Below are 22050 nucleotides of genomic sequence, written 5' to 3'. Positions count from 1 at the left end.
CACAAATTTAAGCAATGTTAAATATTTTATGTGTAATTAACTTTCTGTACTTCTGATACCTAAATGTCCAGTATTTTAAAACAAACTCTGCACATTTTCTTGATCAATGTAAGCGAAATAAAATCAATGGACCAAAATGTATGGTCACTGACAAAGCTGATGATATTTCTTGTTAAACACTCATAGGAAGCCAGCATATTTTTCACTACCACCATAGCTTGTCCCATTTCCTCCTTCAGCTCCTGGAAGACACTAGTCTAATTTGTGATGCTATTGATTTGTCTATTCAAAATATATCCTATGAGTGAATCCATATGATTTCTGACATTTTCTGTCTGGATTATTTCATGTTGTGCAATTTGTTCAAGTTTTACTCAGATAGCAGGTACTCTTGTGAGCAATAACCTTACAGTGTCCTAGTATATTTGTCTTTTGGGGCATCAACTCTCTCTGTTTGCACAAAATGGGGAAAATACTACCAATTCTACCAAATTCTACCAATTCATGGCTACAATTAGTGAAACTGATACAATTTCTACTTGAACAGATGGTTTTGGAAGAGCTACCAGTATGTTCTGGCTTTCTACTTTGCCATTGAGGAGATCAACAAGGACTCCCAGCTGCTCCCCAATGTGACCTTGGGTTTCCATGTCTACAATGCCATTGCCAGTGACCACTTTGCCTTGTGGAGCACTCTGCATTGGCTTTGTGGAACAGACATATCCCTCCCTAACTACAACTGCCAGACACACAGAAAATTTGCTGCTGTCATTGCAGGAACCTCAGCAGCATTTTCAGCTGAGACTGGAACAATTTTGGAACTCTACAAATTTCCCCAGGCAAGTGGACCATGAATTTGGGCAATAATTTTTCCAGTATCTCCAATAGGGGTACCTCTGGTAAGAGAGAAATATGGAGACTAAGCATAGACACCCTGTAAAAAGTTAAATGATAAAGGAATATCCTTGTGTTTACAGATAATCAAGATTACAAAGAGAGAGAGAGAGAGTGGAAATGTGGTTACTATGGGCCTCAATCCATATTTTTGTCCAGCTCCAGAGCACTGACTTCTCATTTTCCTTTACACTGACTGCTGGCAGCTCACAGTCGGTGTTGTGATGCATGTCCATTACAGAATATGACAGTCTCAGGAGTCTCTAGAGGTCAGTAACTGTCCCATGTGGGGCTAGAAAGAGCAGGACATGTGACTTCTTTGAGAAAACACTGTGGGCTTAAGTTTTAGAGAACCCAATGAACAGCTAAATCTCTTACAACTATATTAAGATAGAGATACTTGCTTTTCTAAGTCCTACCTTAAATTCACCTACTTGGGAAACTCACACAAAAATTTCTGCTTCCTGTAGTCTGTGTTGTGTTTGTTTCCAGATGATATTTACAGCAGGAATATCAGTTAAGTAGAATAACTGAAAAACAGGAGCATTGCATTGGAAAAAATCTTGAAACAGTGTTTTTGCAGTTATCCAGGGATAGTGTTTATATTACTTAAGGAAACCTAGGTTTTAGTGCTTTAATAATGTGAAAACATTCAGAGATTAGAACATTGAAGATTTGTTTCTTTATCAGACAGTCCATCCACTATTGGTTGCTGCCAGGTGACTTTACAGATGAAGGCAGAATGGAGAGTGGTAGGCAGATATCCTATCTTAATGCTATAGCCAAAGTTTATTCCATCTTGAATCATGTGCCAGATGTGAAAAGTACATGTGGACCGTAACAATTATTTCACTAAATAAGACATACATGTGATAATTCCTAAATGCTGTGCAACAGTAAGCACAGCACTCTGTTCAGAACTTGAGGACTGGGAAATCTCTACACAGCTTTCTCTTTACCAATTAGTAGTTTATTGAGTAACCCCACCTTGGAGAAAACAGTCAAACTCTCCCTGCAAAGTGTGCAAACACCAATCTCAGTAATCTCCGGAGTCATGATATTTCTGTTTGTTTTTCCAGGTTACATATGGACCTTTTGACCCCATTCTCAGTGACAAATACCAATATCCATCGGTCTATCAGATGGCCCCCACGGACAGCACTCTGGTGCATGCAATGGTCTCATTATTGCTGCATTTTGGCTGGATATGGGTGACCATCTTTGTATCTGATGATGTGAAAGGTGAGCACTTCCTGGGGGACCTGAAAGCAGAGATGCTAAAGAAAGGTATCTGTGTGGCCTTGACAGAAAAGCTCCCTGCCACTAAGATAATGTATGCATCGAGTGACATCACTTTCATGAGCAAGATCAGAGCTTCATCTGCCAATGTGCATATCCTGTATGGGGAAGTCGGGAGTCTCATCACTGTGGACATTGCAGCAGAATTCTTTTTGACAACAGGAAAGGTGTGGATCATGACTGCAAAGTGGGACATTGTTGTGTATGAGACAAACCACATGCTGCATTCCTTTCATGGAAGCTTCTCATTTTCTCCTCACAAGGGGGAAATTCCTGGTTTCAGACACTTTCTCCAAACAATCAAGCCTTCCCAATACCCTGAAGACTTTTATTTCAGCAAATTGTGGCTCACTTTTTTTGATTGCTCACTTCCTGGTTCACAATGTGGGAGAATTGGAGTTTGCCCACCAAATACATCCTTAGAGTTTATGCCTGGAAACATTGACCTCATGACATTGTCTGACTCCAGCTATTTCATCTACAATGCTGTTTATGCATTGGCCCATGTGCTGCATAAAATGCTTTTGCAAAAAGCAGAATTGGGTTCTTCTGAAGATGCAGAGCCACCTGGTCTTCTTCCTTGGCAGGTAAACCTACTTCAGAAGAAGAATAGGTACTGAGGAGTTGATGGTGTGTGAAGGTATTTTAATGTGATGTACCATAAGCAGGTTTTCATTCCTAGATCAGCAGGGTTAGGCAAATGAATTAGTGGCCTTTTGCTCTGGACATGTATATATCTGTAATTATCACCTGCAGTGGTAGACTTTTGTGGATGAGTATTGGGATCCCAAACTACTTAATTATATATTACACCATAACTTTCCAAAGTAGTATAAAGTGATGCTAAGTACCTAAATAGGAATCATGACAAAAATACATGTTGAATAACTGGTCGGATCTATAACACTCCTTGAAATAAATCCAAACCAGAAAAACATGGTCACAATAATTGTATCTATTTCATTCAGATTGTTGTATACTTTGTAGCCCAAATCCTTTTTTTTGTAATTTGAATGAAAATGAAAAGACCCCTACAAAACAATGCTGGGAAATATATTGCTCATCAACATTGCTAGTCTTTACATTTGGACAAGGACTTTGGTTTCATTTTTACTTGCGATGCTATGAAATATATATATTGCATATATATATTGCATCCTGTTACCAGTCAAACACAAATATGTTTAAATTTTAAAATTGAAGTAATTAAATACCAGCATAGGGTATGTTTATGAAGTCTTCCCTTTATATGTATAGGCAAGCACATTAATCAGAATTTGAGTCATTAAATAAAATACTACAGAAACAAAAATACATAATATTCATTTCAGTACCAACAATAATAACTGTGTACAACACTGCACTTAAGCCCTTGATTCTAAGAAAAGTTGATGTTTGGCATGGCATATCCAGAAGGACAATGGTGGATCATTTAGAGTGTTTATGTCCACATTTTGAAGAGCTTAAATAAAAATTGTTAAAAGAATCAGAGGTGAATTATTTTCCACAATACAATGTCACAGACCATATATACTGGACTACATAACACCAAAATAAACCCAGATATTTCAGGATACTCTCACTTTATGAAAAAAATCATCGCAAACAAAAGAAAAAAATAATTCATCTTGTGCATTCTTAAGTTTTACACAGGTATAAGTCAGATATGAAAAGTACACACAGTCGGTGATTATATTTTCATGAGCATGGGTATTTCTGCACATTCATGGTGCTATTGGTAGAATGCATTAAACCAGTGCATCCATGTTTAGTCCTTATCAGTGTTTGAGAGTTAGCATTGTATTGGCCTAAAATCAAACTATGAGTCTGGGTTGGAAAAGAGATCACTTAACTGCCACTCAGGAGGCAATCTTCTAGAATTTTTGCAATGCTATTTCTTTACACCTCCAGTCATGTATGGGGATCAAGGTTCCCACTTAGACTCATGGAACAGTGACTACCCAAGCAGAAAAGACTGTCAACAATTACACATGAGCACTTAGTTTTGACAAAACTACTTAACATGTATGTAATCTGTATGCAGTCCTCATTTCCTGTCTGATGCCTCTCCTGCAGCTCCATACCCACCTGAAGAAAGTGGAATTTACAAACAGTGCTGGATACTCCATATTCTTGGATGAGGAAAGACAGCATGTGGCACAGTATGACATCCAGAACACACTGAATTTTCCAGGTGGCCTTAGCGTGCTGGTTAAAGTAGGGGAGTTTTTCTTTAAGAGATCACATGGCCAAAGCTTGGTGATTAATGAAGACTTGATAGAATGGCCTATTGGTTTCACAGAGGTATGAATCCATTTCAGTATAAGACACATAAAGACATACTTGAAAACAGTTCCAGAATCAGACTGTAATGCGTTCTACTAAGCACTGATGTCACCTTCATATTTTGTCTCTGCACCACATCTTCTGAGCTAACTTCCTGAGAAACAGCAAGTTTGTAGAACATACTATATTTTAGTTTGGATATATTTATTTGTGGTACAGTTGAGTGATAAATACAAATAGCAGTAAAATATGGCTGGATGTATACCAATCATATCCCTCTAAATAACTCAACATATTTTAGTTATACATGGCAAGAGTCATTTTTAAGCTTTGACTCCCACTAATTAAGCCCGATATTAACATATGATTAATGTTTTCTACATGTTATCATTATTCTCTTTTGTCAGCATTAAGAATCTTTGACCTCCAAATTTTGTTCTTCTTAGCTTCCAAATGAACTGACAGGATATCATTTTATCTTTCCAAACTTGGACCATTCCACACAAATTTTCAGATTAAAATAACAATCATGCTCTGCATACTGGTTGTGTTTTTCATTGTTAGAACATGGTATCCTCTTGATTATGAAGCCATAAGTGCAATAAACTGAAGTGGAGACTCACTTGTTTCTGTATTTTATGTTGGTACTATTTTGTTGGTTTGTTTATTGTTTTTCCCATTAGTTACTCTGTGTTTAGCCAAATTATCAACTCATTGCACTGTGTTTTCTAGAACAAAGGCCTATGTCCAACCAAGTACTATGGCCTGGTAAAAATCCCCTCAGGAGGAGTACAAGGACTCTTAACTTACTACATGGAAATATGCCTCTAAAGACATGGTGAAGTAGATAGATCAAAAAGCAAAATCGCACGGGTGTGTTGCTTGTGATCTAATAAAGTGACCAAGGACCCTGGAAATACTTGACAAATAGTTTCATAAACAATAGAAAGATAACCATTTTGATCCTGAATTTGATAACTAGGTCATATAAACATGACAGATGGTGGGAAAAGTGGTTGTGATCCATTCCTAATGCAAATCAAATATCTTTCTGTTTTATTAATCTGGAAATATGTACATCATATTTCATCTGCTCATATTGTGAAAAATCATAACCAGTGCTTGTTTCTTCCCCTTAGACTCCTCCTCAATCAGTGTGTAGCCAGAGCTGTGGTCCAGGATTCAGCAAGATTCCTCAGGAAGGAAGACCTGTCTGCTGCTTTACCTGCATTTTCTGCCCAGAGAGACACATATCCAATCAGACAGGTACCAAATCTACAATGACACTGTGGTAACTGCTCCCTCTAACAACTTCTCACTAATGTGAAGCTGAGTTTTTTGCTAATGGGGTAAGAGTGAAGCACTGTTTGCCACTCGCCTACTAATTCATTCTTTCAATGTACCCTGTTATAGTCATAGTCACCAGGTACACACTTTTGTTTGGTGATGTTGATTCTATGGTGCTCAACTGACGCACTAATTCCCATGGTCATCTGAGGTTATATCCAATGGTGAGTGAGACAGGGTCACTATGAAATCTTACAGTGAACCTAGATTAAGGTAATTGATGAAACAAAATGTGTGTATTTCTCAAAGCTTCCTGTGGATGCTTTGATGTCTCAAATCTAAAACTTTTCTATAACAAATTCCAAGTACATAAATTTTTGATCTTTGTAAGTATATGTCTACAATGCCTAATAACATTCATTTTCATGACTTGTTGCTCACTTGAATGGATAAAGTGGAAAACCTATTTTAGAATCATTGTATTACATTGTATGCCTTGTCATGGATTTTGTACACAGTGTTACACATTCGTCATTAGTGTGAGAACTGTTAGTTACATCATATGGTATATATAGTGCAAATGAACATAGAACTCACTTTCAGTTTTAAACTTTGGAGATTTTAAATTTTAAATATTGGAGACTTTTAAAAATGCACCGTTCTTAAGTAATAGTATTAAAATACAAATTGCTACCCAAAGAGTTATAAACCATTAATACAATTGCATTAAAATTGAAAATATTTTCACTTTTTCAATATTTATATGCAAAATTAATGAAAAAAGTCACAGAGAATTACAAATGTATGAAGACAAAGACAAAATAGAAACAGAAAATGCTACAGATAGTTATAAACTTAGGTTGTAGAGTATGTATGTGAGAACATTTAAATATGATTGCTGAAAAAATATTACTTACAAGAATAATAACACAAATGATAAAATAAAAGGTCAAGAAACAATTGTCCAATCAGACGGGATGATAGCTTTGACAGAAGATAGTTGGATAACAATAAAGCAATCATAAATCTCATGTTATATCAGGACTATACGTTTCACAATTTAAGGAGAATTGAGGGAAATATTCAAAATATACTCTCTTGGGTGAATTTTGTGCCAATAAAAAGCTTAACCTGAGAAAGATTGAGGAGAGTCAAGAGAAGGGTGGAAAGGACCTCACCATCATAGTGACATCACAGAGTCTCACGATGACCCAGCCAGCTATCCCATCCTGCTGAATCTGGTGGACATGTCACTTGAATACATTTGAAATGAAATTTAATTAGATTAATTATTCCTGAGTCAGGCATGTAGAAATAAAATCTAGTATATATTAACCACTATGTATTCATAGTGAAATTGAAGCAGAGTTGAATTTCTTTAGTAAATTTTTTATTTTAAAGAGGATAAAACTAAACATAACAAAACAGAACAAAGTAGATCAGAAGAAAACAATGTGACACAGATTTCAAAGCAAGACACCAGGAGATCTACAGTGGTTACCATAATGTTTCTCATTTCCTTTTAGGTAGTTGTCAATATCTTCACACATAATGAATTCATACAAAACAAAATAATATTGAACAGATTAGAACAGAGTGATGAAGACATTATAGTAATTCAAAACCAGACAATAGGAAAATCAACCATGGCTGACATAATGCCTCTTGTTCTCCTCTGAATAGCTTTTCATATCTTCATATATGTTGAAATTAAACAATATATAAGAGATTAAAACCCCTCTGGACAAGAATAAAATCATCGGATTTCACAACAAGAGAATATGGAATCAGCAATGGATACCCTGATGTCTCTTTTTCTTCAATGTAGCTGTTCTTTTCATCACACATAATAAAATCAATTCTTGTAAACTGTTTAAGATGCAAATTTCATTAACTTGATAAAAATGAAGAATTTCTGAAAAAGAGTACTGAATCTTTGCTTTTTCCCCAGATGCAGAGCAATGCACACAATGCCCAAAGCATGAATACACAAACAGAAATAGAGATCGCTGTCTCCCCAAGATTTTGGACTTCCTGTCCTTTGAGGATCCCCTAGGAATGGCCCTGACACAAATAGCTCTGAGTTTCTCTGTAATCACAGCTGTGATTTTGGCAATCTTTGTGAAGCACCGAGACACTGCCATAGTCAAGGCCAATAACAGGACTCTCAGCTACACCCTGCTCATCTCCCTCCTCCTGTGCTTCCTCTGCTCCTTGCTCTTCATTGGCCGTCCCAACACAGCCACCTGCATCCTCCAACAAATGACATTTGGACTCGTGTTCACTGTGGCTGTTTCCTCTGTCTTGGCCAAGACCATTACTGTGGTTCTGGCCTTTAAAGTCACTGGAAGAAGGATGAGGCATTTGCTGGTATCAGGGGCACCAAACTATGTCATCCCCATTTGCACCCTGATCCAACTCACTCTCTGTGGCTTCTGGATGGGGACAAATCCACCCTACATTGACACAGATGCACACTCTGAACCTGGCCACATCATCCTCTTGTGCAACAAGGGCTCCCTCACTGCCTTCTACTGTGTCCTGGGATACCTGGGCTTCTTGGCTCTGCTCAGCTTCACTGTGGCTTTCCTGGGCAAGAACCTGCCTGACACCTTCAATGAAGCCAAGTTTCTGACATTCAGCATGCTGGTGTTCTGCAGTGTGTGGGTCACCTTCCTCCCCGTGTACCACAGCAGCAAGGGGAAGGTGATGGTGGCCATGGAGGTCTTCTCTATCTTGGCCTCCAGTGCAGGGCTGCTGGGCTGCATCTTTCTTCCTAAGTGCTATATTATTCTCATAAGATCTGAGAACAACACTTTTACAGGTTTAAAGAGTAGGAAAAATGTTAGGGGAAATAGATATTCTAAAAATATCAACTGCCTGTAGTGGCTACCATGTATTGCAGTTTACATAATTAAACTCCACCTTCGGTATTCATTGCCAAATTCTGAATGAAAATAAAATGTTTTTACGTTAAAATACATTTTAATTTTAATATAATAATTGCAGTAAATAAATCAATTTCTGCTGTCTATAACTACAAACAACAATGCTATTGAAGATGAGTGTATGTTTTTCAAGTTGTTAACCCTGGTTTTACTTCCATATATTTTCAATCTACACAAATTCTCAAGATCTAATTTTGCTAAATTATTTAAATTATTCATGTTTTGTTTTCTGCTGCTTGCATCTATTTTAACTCTTGCGTATATCTCAGGTGTTATTTTTGTTAGTATCATCTTTTACTAGACTTATCCTCAAATCTATTGGCTTGTGAAGTTAAATCTTTTATATAATTATAGTGTGTGGGGACCAATCACTCTCAGTACTCCTGCTCTTAAATCTAATTTTAATTTGGCTGTTGTAAGTGTTAAATAATCCACTCCCTAAGCCTGTCTAAATATTCTGAAGCATTGAATTATCGTTTTGTCCATAAGTACATACATTAACATTACTTATAAGGAAATACAATTCAGTTCCACGCAATAGTCTCATCCGAAGATTGAGAACATGATCTCACTAAGGCAGGTCAAAACTTACTTGGTGGTGTCAGCTACGCTCATTATCATTATTGTGTGTGTATGTGTGTGTGTGTTGTGTGTATGTGTGTAAATACAGTGCAAATCAGGCAGTTCAAATGAATTATCACTCAAAAGCTTCAATTTAATAAAAATCTTAATCACATATTCTATTTCAAACAATAAAATCAATATTGTCTTAACACACATGTGATATTAAAATTGAAATTTGTTATTTTTTCTTGAAAAATATTGAAATGCATTCACTGTAAATCACAACTTTAATTAATATACCTAGCTTGTATGTATACAGTCTTGACATGTTACCATCTCTTAAGTTGACAAATACTTCCTTAACATTTAGTGACAATATTTTTCAATTTTAAAATTTAAAAGTAAGTTGAAAATATATTTCTATTTTAACACTTTTCTCATCCTCTTCATCTTTTTTATGTAATTACATTAAACAATTGATAAACTGATATTGACATATTGATTTTAAATAATTCCATGTTTAATACTCATGCTCAACATCATTCCTATTTTGACAAACTCAAAATGAACTTTAATTGAACCACAAATAGTTCCACTCTTTTGAGAGGACTTCTGAATTCAAGAGTTGTCAAAGTCTACCTATGTGATTCTTCTTATCAATAATTTTGATGGTGGAAAACATATAAAAGTATGTTCCAGTGTTTCTGGTAAAAATCCCATAGTTTCATGAAATTGTAAACATGGAGAGGCACAGGTTTCATGTTAGAAACGGAGCTTCATGACATATTTAGCCATAAAATTAGTATATTAGAAAAAACTGAAAAGTCAAAAGCTGGCAAAGCTTATTGTTCTGAAATACAAATTATTTCTGCATTGGCTTTGAGTTACTGATTTAAGGATTTCTGATTTTAGTGTAATTATTGGTTTCTCAAATAATGTGGAATGTGTGGCTGAGAGATGTTTCTGGTACATATTAAAGCAGAATTTAGGTTTATTTTCTTACTTGAGGAGTTCTCTTCTCAATTTACTCCTCCCCAATGTTTATGACTCTGACATCACCTATGAAGAAAGAATTAAAGCTTCTGTCTCAGAGGGAAGATGAGGCAAGCCAAAGGATCAAATGATCTACCTTTGTTTGGGCAAGAAGTGGGCCTTATAGACATCCCTGCAAGACAGTAGAGTGGCTTAACTATTATGATCTAGAGACACAAATCCAAGAATGACATCGTAGCTTTGTCCGTCAATCCTTTTCAACTACTGCCCTCCTGAATGAGAAACACCACTGTCCCTCCTACTTAAAGAAGTCCCATTCCCTCATAGATGTAATGCAATTCAAGTTTCAGATTCACAGCTCAACCTGACCAGACTTGAATCATCTATTCTTTTTTTTTTTATTTTTATTTAAGGAGAAAAGAAAAGAAAGAAAAAAAAACAGTGAAGGGGTACAAGTTATACAGATTTACAGAATAAAAAAATGCGCAGTAGGAAATCACTAGTTAATGGATTACATATTGCCATCTTAGAAATAATTGTTCAAGTCACAAAATTAAAGCTTGTAGAGTGGACATTCCACCAATGATACTGCAAACAGAATCATCTATTCTTGATGCTGTTAGACATTAAGCACAAGAGGGTGACACAAACAGCCCTCTGGTGATTGGAAGACAATGACAAAGTGGGTGTGTTTAATGTTCAATATCTTCTCATGAACAATTCTGAGAAAAAGTTTCCAAATGGGACCCCAAAATAGAAAATAGTTACAATGCTTGAAGTAATACCAAGACAATCTCCTAGAAGGCATTAAAGAGAGTGCAAATAGAACAATAATATGGGAAAGATTCTAGAGGTGCTGCAGGAGACTAATAAAAGCCCTAACCAGTTTTACAAAAGGCTCTTTGCAGTTTTTTGACTGTAAAGTCCATTTAGTACTTGGGATATTTGAGAATCAGCACATGATAAATGCTGCCTTTGTGCAAGAGGCTCAAAGAGACAGTAGGCATTAGCTACAAAATATAAATGGTTTGCTGGCATGAAGGTAATCCAGGTTTTGGAGGTGACCAATAAAGCTATGTAAATTGTTACGAGAGGCCCAATGGCAAGACGATAGGAAGCTAAAAAGGAAAGCAGATCTGCTAGCAGCAGCACTCACAGGAAAGATGACAGAGGTCACAAGAAGGCAGGGGTGTGGACAGGGACAAGGCACAGGTCAACTGGGCAGGGACCCACAACCAAGCAACAGTTAGAATGGGATCTGTGTGTGTGTGTGTGTGTGTGTGTGTGTGTGTGGTAAAAAGAATGGGAACTTGAAAATTGAATTTCCAGAAATAATGCAAAGTATGAATCTAGGAAGTCACCTGTTAAAGTCTAGCACCCTCAAAGGAGTCAGGTTCCCACCTTATTACACTTTCACAAACTTCAGACTATGAGGACTGTGTAAAACTGGGCTCCATCTCTTTAGGTCTCCCAAAGAAGATGTATGGTCACAATGCAAGTAGGGGATCAAGTGATGGACTTTATGTTACAGAATGTAGCTGAGAACTCAGTAATAGCACAACTGATTGGATGAGTATCAAACTGAAATGTGATTATTTTGGAAGCCACTGGGGTCCCAGTAATAAAGCCATTTTGCTAGTCAAAAAGAAGAGGAATAGGGGAATGAGAGCACCAGCAAGAATTTCTGTATATTCCAAACTGTCCAGTTCCTTTGCTGGGAAGCTAATTCTTCCAAAACCTACAGGCCTAGTTTACCTGTGGGATACAGGGAAATATCACTGTAATGCTGGCTCAACTTGGGGACATTGTGCCAACTCCTACAGTCTCATAAGCAGAGGAATGGAGACTGTGCTCAGATAAGTCAGCCAAGCTGAGACATGATGAGCTATATGGGAAGGTGCATAAGGTTCTCTCATTGTATTTGATAGATAACCTTCTGAGCTGGGTGTAAATCAGCCACTGGTGATAGTGGAACTGACACTGTGGACAGTTCTGATTTGGTTCTGCCTGTATCTCCACCCAAAGGAAGCCATAATATAGGCATTCAAGGACATTTAAATCAACTCTTAGAACATGTTATCTTGCCTAGAGGCCTGTTATCCTGGGACACCCTAGTTGCTTGTGAACAAGCAACTAATGAACATGGACCAGTATATTTTTGTGCTGTGAATCAGGCCACTATATTCATCCACTCTATAATACCAAATAAATATACATTGATGGGACTCATTCAAAGAAGTGCTTCTGTTAAATCCAAACCTTGCTTGGATTTAACAAATGCGCTTTTCTGCCTATAGCTTGCAAGTCAGTTCATTTTTGCATTCCAATGAGAAGACCTCATCAAGGATTGCAAAGAAAAACTCACTTGGGCCGGAGTTCCATTGGGATTTAAACTCTTTCCCACAATCTTTGGAGAGGTTCTGGGTACTGATCTCAAAGCTTTCACCAAACCAGAGGAAAACTGCATCTTGCTGCAGTATGTAGATGACATTCTTCTGGCAACTGCAGCCAATGTGGATTTATCAGGGAAACATAGACCTCCATCACTTATTTGAAGGGCAAGAAATATATCCAAGAAAAATGCACTAATCTTCCAACTAAAGGATGAATATTTAGATTTCATAGTGACACAAGGGGAACACAAACAGGGCACTGAATGAAAACAGTCTGTTCGTGCCCTCTCGATTCTTTCCACTTGGTGCAGACAAGAGTGATCTTGAGGACAGCAGGATTGTCATAACTGGGCCCCAAATTTCTCACTTATGCTTAAACCCCTATATTAAGCCACAAGAGGGAGAGGCCAGGCTCTGAAATGCGAATCAAGTAAAAACATTTAAACAAATCACAGAAGCCTTGACTTGGGCTCCACCCTTAGGACAGTCTAAACCTTTTCTCCATATGTCCATTAATGAAAGGATATGGCCATAGGGATCTTAACCCAAGGCATGGATTTCTGGTCTTCCCTGGTACCATAATTATCAAGAACTATTGAACTCTGTATTCCAAGGATGATGTCCATACTTCAAGACTGTTGCTGCCACTGCCCTAATGATACAGGAGGCTGACTAGTAACTCTAGGACTACAATTGATCATTAAAATTTCACACTTTGTTGTAAGTTTAATTAACCAAATGAAGCACTGTTGTTTGGCAAATATAAAGATGTTGATATGTGGGCAACTAAGTAAAAAAACCCATATAATTCTAGAAGCAGTGAAAATTTTCAACCAAGTTACTTTACTCTAGTCAATACTTGTCAAAGTTTGTCAGTTTCTAAGCTGTGCTTGGTGCTATTGCCAGTTGTTCTACTTCAGCCATGATGTCACTCCTATTGTAATCCTTTTATCACAATACTGTGATTGTTTTGAGTCACAATCATCATAAGACTCTACTATAAAAGGACTGCAAGCTGAATCAAACAGAGCAATTTCTCTTCTACCCTAAATTGGGCAGGTAGTATCTTCAGAGTGACACAAAGATGAAGAATCAAATAAACCTACAACATGGCTCTGAGGAATAGACATTGTCTAGGGAAGCATCAATACTAATCATAAAGCTATTTACCATAAAGCAATATATAAATATCAACCCGGAAAACAAATTACAATTAAAAATAGAAAACTACAAGATGCATAAGCCAAATGCAAACCAGAATTCCAACCCACAAATGACAAGTCCAAATGAGGTCAAGGAAATCAAAAGTCAATACCTTCTATTTTCTGGAATGATGGCTACATAATTAAAAAAGAATCAGATAAATGAAGCTATCAAGAAAATTATCTCAGACAAAAAAGTATTGGCAACCAAAACAATGTGTTACTCAATGATTCTAGACTAGACACAGAGGTAAATCAGAAGAGATAAGGAAAATGATGGAAGCCGTAAATTTCCAACAAGAAAAGAAATGGAATCCATGAAACACTTTCAAACAGATATCCAGGAGACTGAAGATGGCACTGAATATATACACAACTGACTGAATGAAGGCAAGGACAGGAAGTCAGATTTAGAAGACAGGATTTAAGATAATAACCATGAAAGAAATATATCTTTTTTTTTTATTTAAGAGGAAAAAGAGAAAAACACAAAACAAACCAAAGCGGTGTAAGGGTACACGTAATACAGAACTACAAAAAACAAAACAAAACAAACAAAACAAAACAAACAAACAAACAAACAAAAAAAACATAACAGTAAGAAATCACCTGTTAGTAGATTACATATTATCATCTTGAAAATAGTTCCTCAAATAACAGTATCAAAGAATACAAGGTGGACATTCAAAAGGGAGACTGCAAACAGCTGTGTTCAATGATCCAAAAACATTGATATAGTCAGCTATTTAACACCCCTAAACACACTTGCTGTTATAGAAAGAAATATATCTTAAAAAGAGAAATTGTCAGAAAAATTAATCAAATTGCTGTAAGATTATACAAATAACAACAACAAAAGAGCACCTAGCATTAATAAGAAAGCTTGAGACAAAATGAGTGCCACACATAGAAACAAAACTTCACATAAGTAAGGACAGAAAGTTTCAAGAACATCAAAAATAATTTGAAATCCAAATAACTGCTGAATATGAAGCTCCAGTTAGCTATGACCAATATATAATTTCATCAAGGCACATACTCATCAAGATTCCAGAAACTCAGCATAGTTATAGAGTATTAAAACCTTTTAAATAAAAGAAGCAAATCATTCATAAATGAAAACCCTTCACAATCAAGGCAGACTTCTTAACACAAATGATTAAGTCAAAGAGTTTGCAATAAAGTATTCCACATTCAGTAGGAAACCAGCCTTCAAAAGGACTTACATAGCTTATAGAATTCTCTTTCAAAATTAGTGAAGCAAGATGCTTCCACAATAAAGTATAACTCAATAAATTCATGACCGCCAAATCAGCTCTCCAAAAATTCTGAAGGATATTTTAGAGAGAGATAATGAAAACCACAATTCCAAGAACAGCAATATAAAAAATCCACCAGGTAGGGAAATATGTCAAAGTGAGGGGAAAGGAAAAAATGAACAATAATAAAATAAAATGAAAAGAAGTTTACAATACACATCAGCTTTAACCATCAATGAAAATGATCTCAATTTGCCAATAAAAATAAACAGACTTGCTGGAGATATCAAGAAATGATACTCAAGAGTATCCTGTGCTCAGAAAACACATGTAACTCGAAAACCTTGCTTGATCAGTCCACTGAGCAGATCAGCACAGCCCTACTCCAAGTAGACACGATACTGCATGAGGCAATTAGAGAGATTTACACATCCCACCACTCTCCTGTTGTTTTTGTTATATTTCACTGCCATGAACAATTGCTTTATAGCCAGCCAATTATGGACTGAAAGCTCTACAAATTGTGAGGTAATAAACTTTTCCCCTTTCAACTTTGAATGTCTTGGTATTTTTTCTTAGTAATGAGAAAAGTAGCTAAGAGAGGGATGATCATGCATATCTAAGTTGTGTCAGTATACTTAATATTAAAAGATCCCAATGATAGGACGTGTTTTTCAAGTCCAGGAATGTATCATTTGTGGAGCAGACACATTGCTATCAAATATTCTTTTCACATATTTTGATACAGATGGAGAAATAGATATCAGTTGTTTTACATGGAAAATTTAGCAACATGGAGAACCTGGGTTACAAACTAACAGTGGCAGGTTACATTCACTGGAAGCAATTTCATACTTTATCCACTCCGAGAGACTGTCATTTTCATAAATGACCATATTTATGGTTTGAAAAATTTTATACAGACAGCTAAATAATCCACATACCCAAAATATAGTTACCACATGACATACAGTATCATATATTTAATTAATTGCATCTGTTTTTTGATTGTTCATTTAAGAGCTGTCATCACAATGCCCATTTGACATAGTGGCCTGTGAATATTATTTATACAAACATGACTGATGAGAAAAGACAAAGCTCATCTATTAAGGTAAGACCATTAGAATCACAGCAGTTGTTTCAGCACAAACCCTCAAGTCAAGATGAACTTGGAGTTAGGTACTTCAAGCCCTGAATGAAAACAAATTTCAACCTAGACTGATGTATTCAGCAAAATTTTCACTCAAATTTAATGGAGAAACAAGGTATTTCCATGACAAAGAACAACTGAAGAAATTCACATCCAACAAGTCAACCTTAGAAAGAATATTGAAAGACATACTAGAGATAAAAAAAGAAGACGTTCCCAGAACAACAACAGAAAAAAACACCAGATAGGACAAGCAATTAAACAAGGGGGAAAATCAGAAACAAATAACTGGAACATAATGTGGCAAAGTTGCGCCAGTATATATGAATGATAGTTATAAATGTAAATCCCCTCAATTCACCTATCAAAGGGACATAATGGATCAAGAAACATGATCCTACAATATTCTGTATATAAGAAACACATCAAATCCAAAAGGAAACTCATAGATTAAAAGTCAGAGGATGGCAGATGGTATTCCATGCAACAGAAGCCCAGAGAAAAGCAGGGGTAATATTCTATTTGCAGACAACATAAACTTCAAACTTAAAATGATTAAAAGAGATAAAGAAGGTCAATACATACTTGTTAGTGAAAAACTCAAGAAGAACAACTCAATAATTATAAATATATTTGCACTAAATACTTGAGCACCCAACTATATAAGATAGATACTAATGGACATGAGAAACCAAATACATAAGAACACAATTTTAATAATGGACGTTAACACCCCATTGTCACAAAGACATTGATTACCTAGACAAAAATCAGCAAAGAAATAATAGAATTGAATCATACCTGTGAGCAATTGGACTTTGTAGATATTTACAGGGTGTTCCACTGAACCACATCAGAATACACATTCTTTTAAGCTGTGCATGAGACATTCTCCAAAATAGACCATATACTATCCCATAAAACATTGTTAAGCAACTGCAAAGGTATTGCAATTATCCCATTCATACTATCTGACATAATGCACTGAATTTGGAAATTAATGGCCAAAAATTTCAAAAACTGCATAAATACATAGAAATTAAATAATAACCTTTTGAACAACCATTGGACTACAGATGAAATTAAAGAAGAAATAAAGCAATATCTACAATTCAGTGAAAATGTAGACAACACACTGTTAGCTGTGGAATGCAATGAAAATAGTCTTAAGAGGGAAAAATGTAACAATAAATTGTCATATCAAGAAAACAGAATGAGCACAAATAAAAAATCTAATGCTTCATCTCAAGCTTCTTGAAAAAGAATAAACCCAAAGCCTATAAAGTAGAGGAAATTGTAAAGATTAGAGCAGAAATCAATGGAATTGGAATTTAAAAACTACAAAGAGTTATTGATTTAAAAAGCTGTTTTTTGAGAGAATAAACAAAATTGACAAATCTCTAGCTCTCTGCACAAAGAAAAAGAAAGAAAATACACAAATTCAAGCAATAAGGACTTAAAAGGGGGAAATTACTACAGATCCCATGGAATTTCAATAGATCATGAATAACTAATTTGAAAAATCTGTACTGATATTGAATGGAAAACACAAAGGAAAAGGAAAGTTTTCTAAACACATATGAACTACCAAAGCTCAACCAAGAAGATATAGCAAGTTTAAATGACACAATATAAGCTACTGAAATCGAAAACATCATTAAAAACTTACCAACAAAGGAAAAAGTGCAGGTCCTGATGGATTCATGGCTGAATTCTACAAGAAATTTAGAGAATATTTGATGCCAATATCTGTAAGCTTTTCAATGAAATTGAAAAGGAAGCTATCCTCCCTAAATGATGACTGGAGGCAAGTATGACACTCATTCCAAAACCAGACAAAGACCCAACCAAAAAGGAGAAATATAGGCCAATCTCACTAATGAACATTGATTCTCAATAAAATACTGGCAAGTACAATGCAGCAAATAAACAAGAAGATTACCACAGGGGATTCATTCGAGGAATGCAGGAATTGCTTAATATGCAAATCAGTAAATGTGATACACCACATCAACAGAGCCAAAAACAAAAAAATACATGGTCATCTCAATAGATGCAGAAAAGCTAATGATAAAGTCCAACACATGTTCATTATAAAACCCTTCATAAACTTGGATTGAAGTTACATGGTGGTAACTTCAATCTTATAAAGGCCATCGATTGTCCCTTATCACCACTCCTGTTCAAATATAGTTCTGGAAATAATAGCCAGAGAAATTAGACAAGTGAGAGAAATAAAAGGATTAAAGGCAGGAAAAGAGGAAATTAAATTATCATTACGTGCAGATGACATGATACTCTATATAGAAGACTCCCAAAACTCCATTGAAGGACTCCTAGATATATAAATAAATTCAGCAATGTAGCTGGATACAAAGTCAATACTCAGAAATCAATAGCATTCCTGTACACTAAAAAAATCATTGAGAATTAAATGAGACACCACCCCCTTCACACTAGCATCCCCCCAAATGAAATAGTTAGGAATTAATCTCATGAAGCAAATAAAAGATCTATATAGCGAAGATTATAATACCCTGAAATATAAATCGAATAGGATCTCAGAAAATAGAAAGGCACCCCTTATTAAGGGATAGGAAGGATAAATATTGTGAAAATGGTCAAGCTACCAAAACTTTTATACATATTCAACGCAATCCCAAAGAAAATATCACTGACATGCTTCATATATTTAGAGAAATCACTCCTGAAATTCATCTGTGTCCAGAAGAGATCTAGAATAGCAAAGGCAATTCTGAGCAGCAAAGACAGGGCAGGAGGCATCACAATCCATGGCTTGAAGTTAAACTACAAAGTTATTGTAATAAAATCAACATGGTGCTGGAAAAACAGATCAGAAGAACAATGGAATAGATTATAAGATACAACCACTACTACAAACACACCCAACCACCATACCTTTGACAAAGGGGCCAAACATGTTCACTGGAAGAATGATAGTCTCTTTATTAAATGGTGCTGGAAAAACTGGCTCTCCATATGTTGAAAAGTAAAATTGGACCCATGCCTATCACCATGTACTAAACTAAAATCTAAATTGACCTAAGATCTAAATATTAAAACAGAAACATTAAATCTATTGGATAACAAATTAGCTAAAAATCTTGAAGACATAGGGATAGGTAGGCAATTCATTAACAGGTGTCAAACCACACAGGAAATTCTTCCCAGAATCAATAACTGGGATTATGTCTTATGAAATAGTTTCTACAGGTTGAAAGAAATCACAAGAATAGTGAAAAGAAAACCTACAAACTGGGAAAAAATGTTAGTGAACTGTCCTTCAGACAAAGGACTTCTGTCTAAAATATTTAAAGAATTTTAAAAAGTCAGACCCATGGAATTCAAAGATCCAATCCAAAAATGGTCATTCAATATGAATACACAATTCTCAGATGACGAAATACAAATGACAAATAAATACATAAAAAATGGTCATCATCATTAGTCATTAGAGAAATGCAAATTAAAACAACACAGATTCCATCTCAATCTAGAAATGATGGCCAGGATCAAGGAAACTACCAACAATTAATGCTGGAGAGGCTTTGGGAAAAAGAACTCTCACGTACTTTTGGTATACTCATGTATATTGGTGCACTCCCTTGGAGGTTAGTCTGGAGATTCTTTAAAATTCTGGGATTGGAAGTCCCATTGCCATAGCTATTCTGCTTCTAAGAATATCCCCAGAAGAACTGAAAACATCATGACACAGTGGTATATGTGCACCCATGTTTATAGAAGCACAATTTGTAGTAGCCAGATCTTGGAAACAACCTAAGCGTCCTTTAACTGAGGAATGGATAATAAAAGTTGTGGTATTTTTATACAATGGAGTACTACTCAGCTATAAAGAATGATCACATTGAGATATTTATAAATAAATGGATGCAAGTTGAGACCATACTCATAAGCAAAATAAATCGAAGTCACATAACAGATACCATATAATCTCCCTAGCATACAAAATGGTAAGAATACATAAGATTTTATAGCAATCATGATTCACCATTGCATTGATTTGAAGCCTTATATGTTTTTATTCATTAGTTGGAATGGTTTTATTCTGATTTGTTTGATTTTATTATGTGTGATGATATGAACAGCTGTTTTGAGGAAAACAATACACTATGGCAGCCATTGCTGATTTATCATCATCTTTCTTTGAAGTCCTACCATGCTTTTGTTATTTTGTTTCAATTGGTTCTATCATGTTGTGTCTCATTGGATTTTAATATGTGTGATAGTATAAAAATTTTTCAATAGAAAAGGAGATAATATGGTAGCCATTGTTCATTTGCTGTTATTTGATTCTGAATGCCCTGTAATATTTTTATTTTCTTGAATGGTTTTATACTATTTTGCTATGTTTGATACTATTGTATGTGAAGGTATGCTCAACTATTTCAAAGAAAGAGACATTATAGTAGCTACTGATAATATCTGGTTATCTTGTTGGAAGTCCTGTATTGTTTATGTTCTTTCTTATTCTGTTTGTTTTGTCCTCTTTTATTAAACCCTTTAAATAAAAAAATATACACCACCTGTCACAAACCAACAGCCAACATTATACCAAACAGACAAAAACTGAAAGCTTTCACTTTAAAATCAGGAACAAGAAAAGGATGTGCACTGTCACCACTCCTATTCAATATAATTCTGGAAACACTATCCAGGGTGATCAGACAAGAGAGATAAATAAAAGGAGTAAAGACAGGAAAGGAAGAAGTTAAATTATCACTATTTGCAGATGACATGATACTCCATATACTTGACCTACAAAAAACTCCATTAAAAGACTACTAGACGTAATAAACAAATTAAGCTGTGTAGCTGGATACAAATTCAATGCTCAAAAATAGCTTTCCTGCACACAAACTAAAAACTCACTGAGAGAGAAATCATGGAAATATTACCCTTTACAATAGAATCTAAACAAGTGAAATACTTAGGGATCAATCTAACTAAAAATGTTGAAGACCTGTATATGAAAGGTATGCTACACTAAAAAGGAAATTGAAGGGGATATTAGAAAATGGAAGGATACTCAATGCTATTGGCTAGACAGAACAACAGTGTGAAAATGGCCATACTCCCAAAACTGTTTTACAGATATAATGCAATCCAAATCAAAATCCCATTAATGTAACTCACAAATATAGAGAAAACACTCCTAAAATTCATCTGGAAACAGAAGAAAGTTAGAATTGCAAAGGCAATTCTGGTCCACACACACAAGGAAGGAAGCATCTTAATTTCTGACTTAGATCTATACTAAAAAGCCACAGTGATAAAATCAGCATGGTACTGGCAAATAAATAGACCTGAGGAACAATGAAACAGATTAGAAGATGCAAAGATGACTAAAAAGATATTCAGCCACCTGACACTTGACAAAGATGCTGAGCATGTTCACTGGAATAAGGTTAGCCTCTTTAACGAATGGTGTTGGAAAAATTGGCATTCCACATAATGAAGACTGAAAATAGATCCATGCCTATCATCATGCACAAATCTAAAGTCTAAATGGATCAAAGATCTAACTATTAAAACAGAACACTAAATCTACTGGAAGAGAAGGTAAGTAGAAGTCTTGGAGAGATAGGAATAGGCAGAGAATTCATGAACAAACCACAAACTGCACAAGAAACACTTCAAAGAATCAACAACTGATTGATATTATTTTATTGTTTCTGCACTTCAAAAGAATTCACCAACAGAAAGAAAAGAAAGCCCACAGAATGGGAAAGA

The 22050-nt window shown here is 35.5% G+C and overlaps 1 protein-coding gene across 1 annotated transcript in view; it reads left to right on the top strand.

The window, feature by feature from the left end:
- The window catches only part of LOC100732831 (vomeronasal type-2 receptor 116-like), a 39341-nt gene that overhangs the window by 5575 nt on the left and 11716 nt on the right, over positions 1–22050 (top strand). Inside the window, exons 2-6 of the mRNA XM_063229122.1 lie at positions 548–839; positions 1974–2780; positions 4270–4497; positions 5619–5745; positions 7718–8599. Of these exons, the coding sequence (XP_063085192.1) occupies positions 548–839; positions 1974–2780; positions 4270–4497; positions 5619–5745; positions 7718–8599 (2336 nt within the window). The remainder of the gene's footprint in view (positions 1–547; positions 840–1973; positions 2781–4269; positions 4498–5618; positions 5746–7717; positions 8600–22050) is intronic.

Source organism: Cavia porcellus, unplaced genomic scaffold (assembly GCF_034190915.1).
Source record: "Cavia porcellus strain 051 isolate PalLab524CR breed Dunkin Hartley unplaced genomic scaffold, mCavPor4.1 scaffold_17, whole genome shotgun sequence".
NCBI lineage: Eukaryota > Metazoa > Chordata > Mammalia > Rodentia > Caviidae > Cavia > Cavia porcellus.
This window is presented reverse-complemented; position numbering and strand designations above follow the sequence as displayed.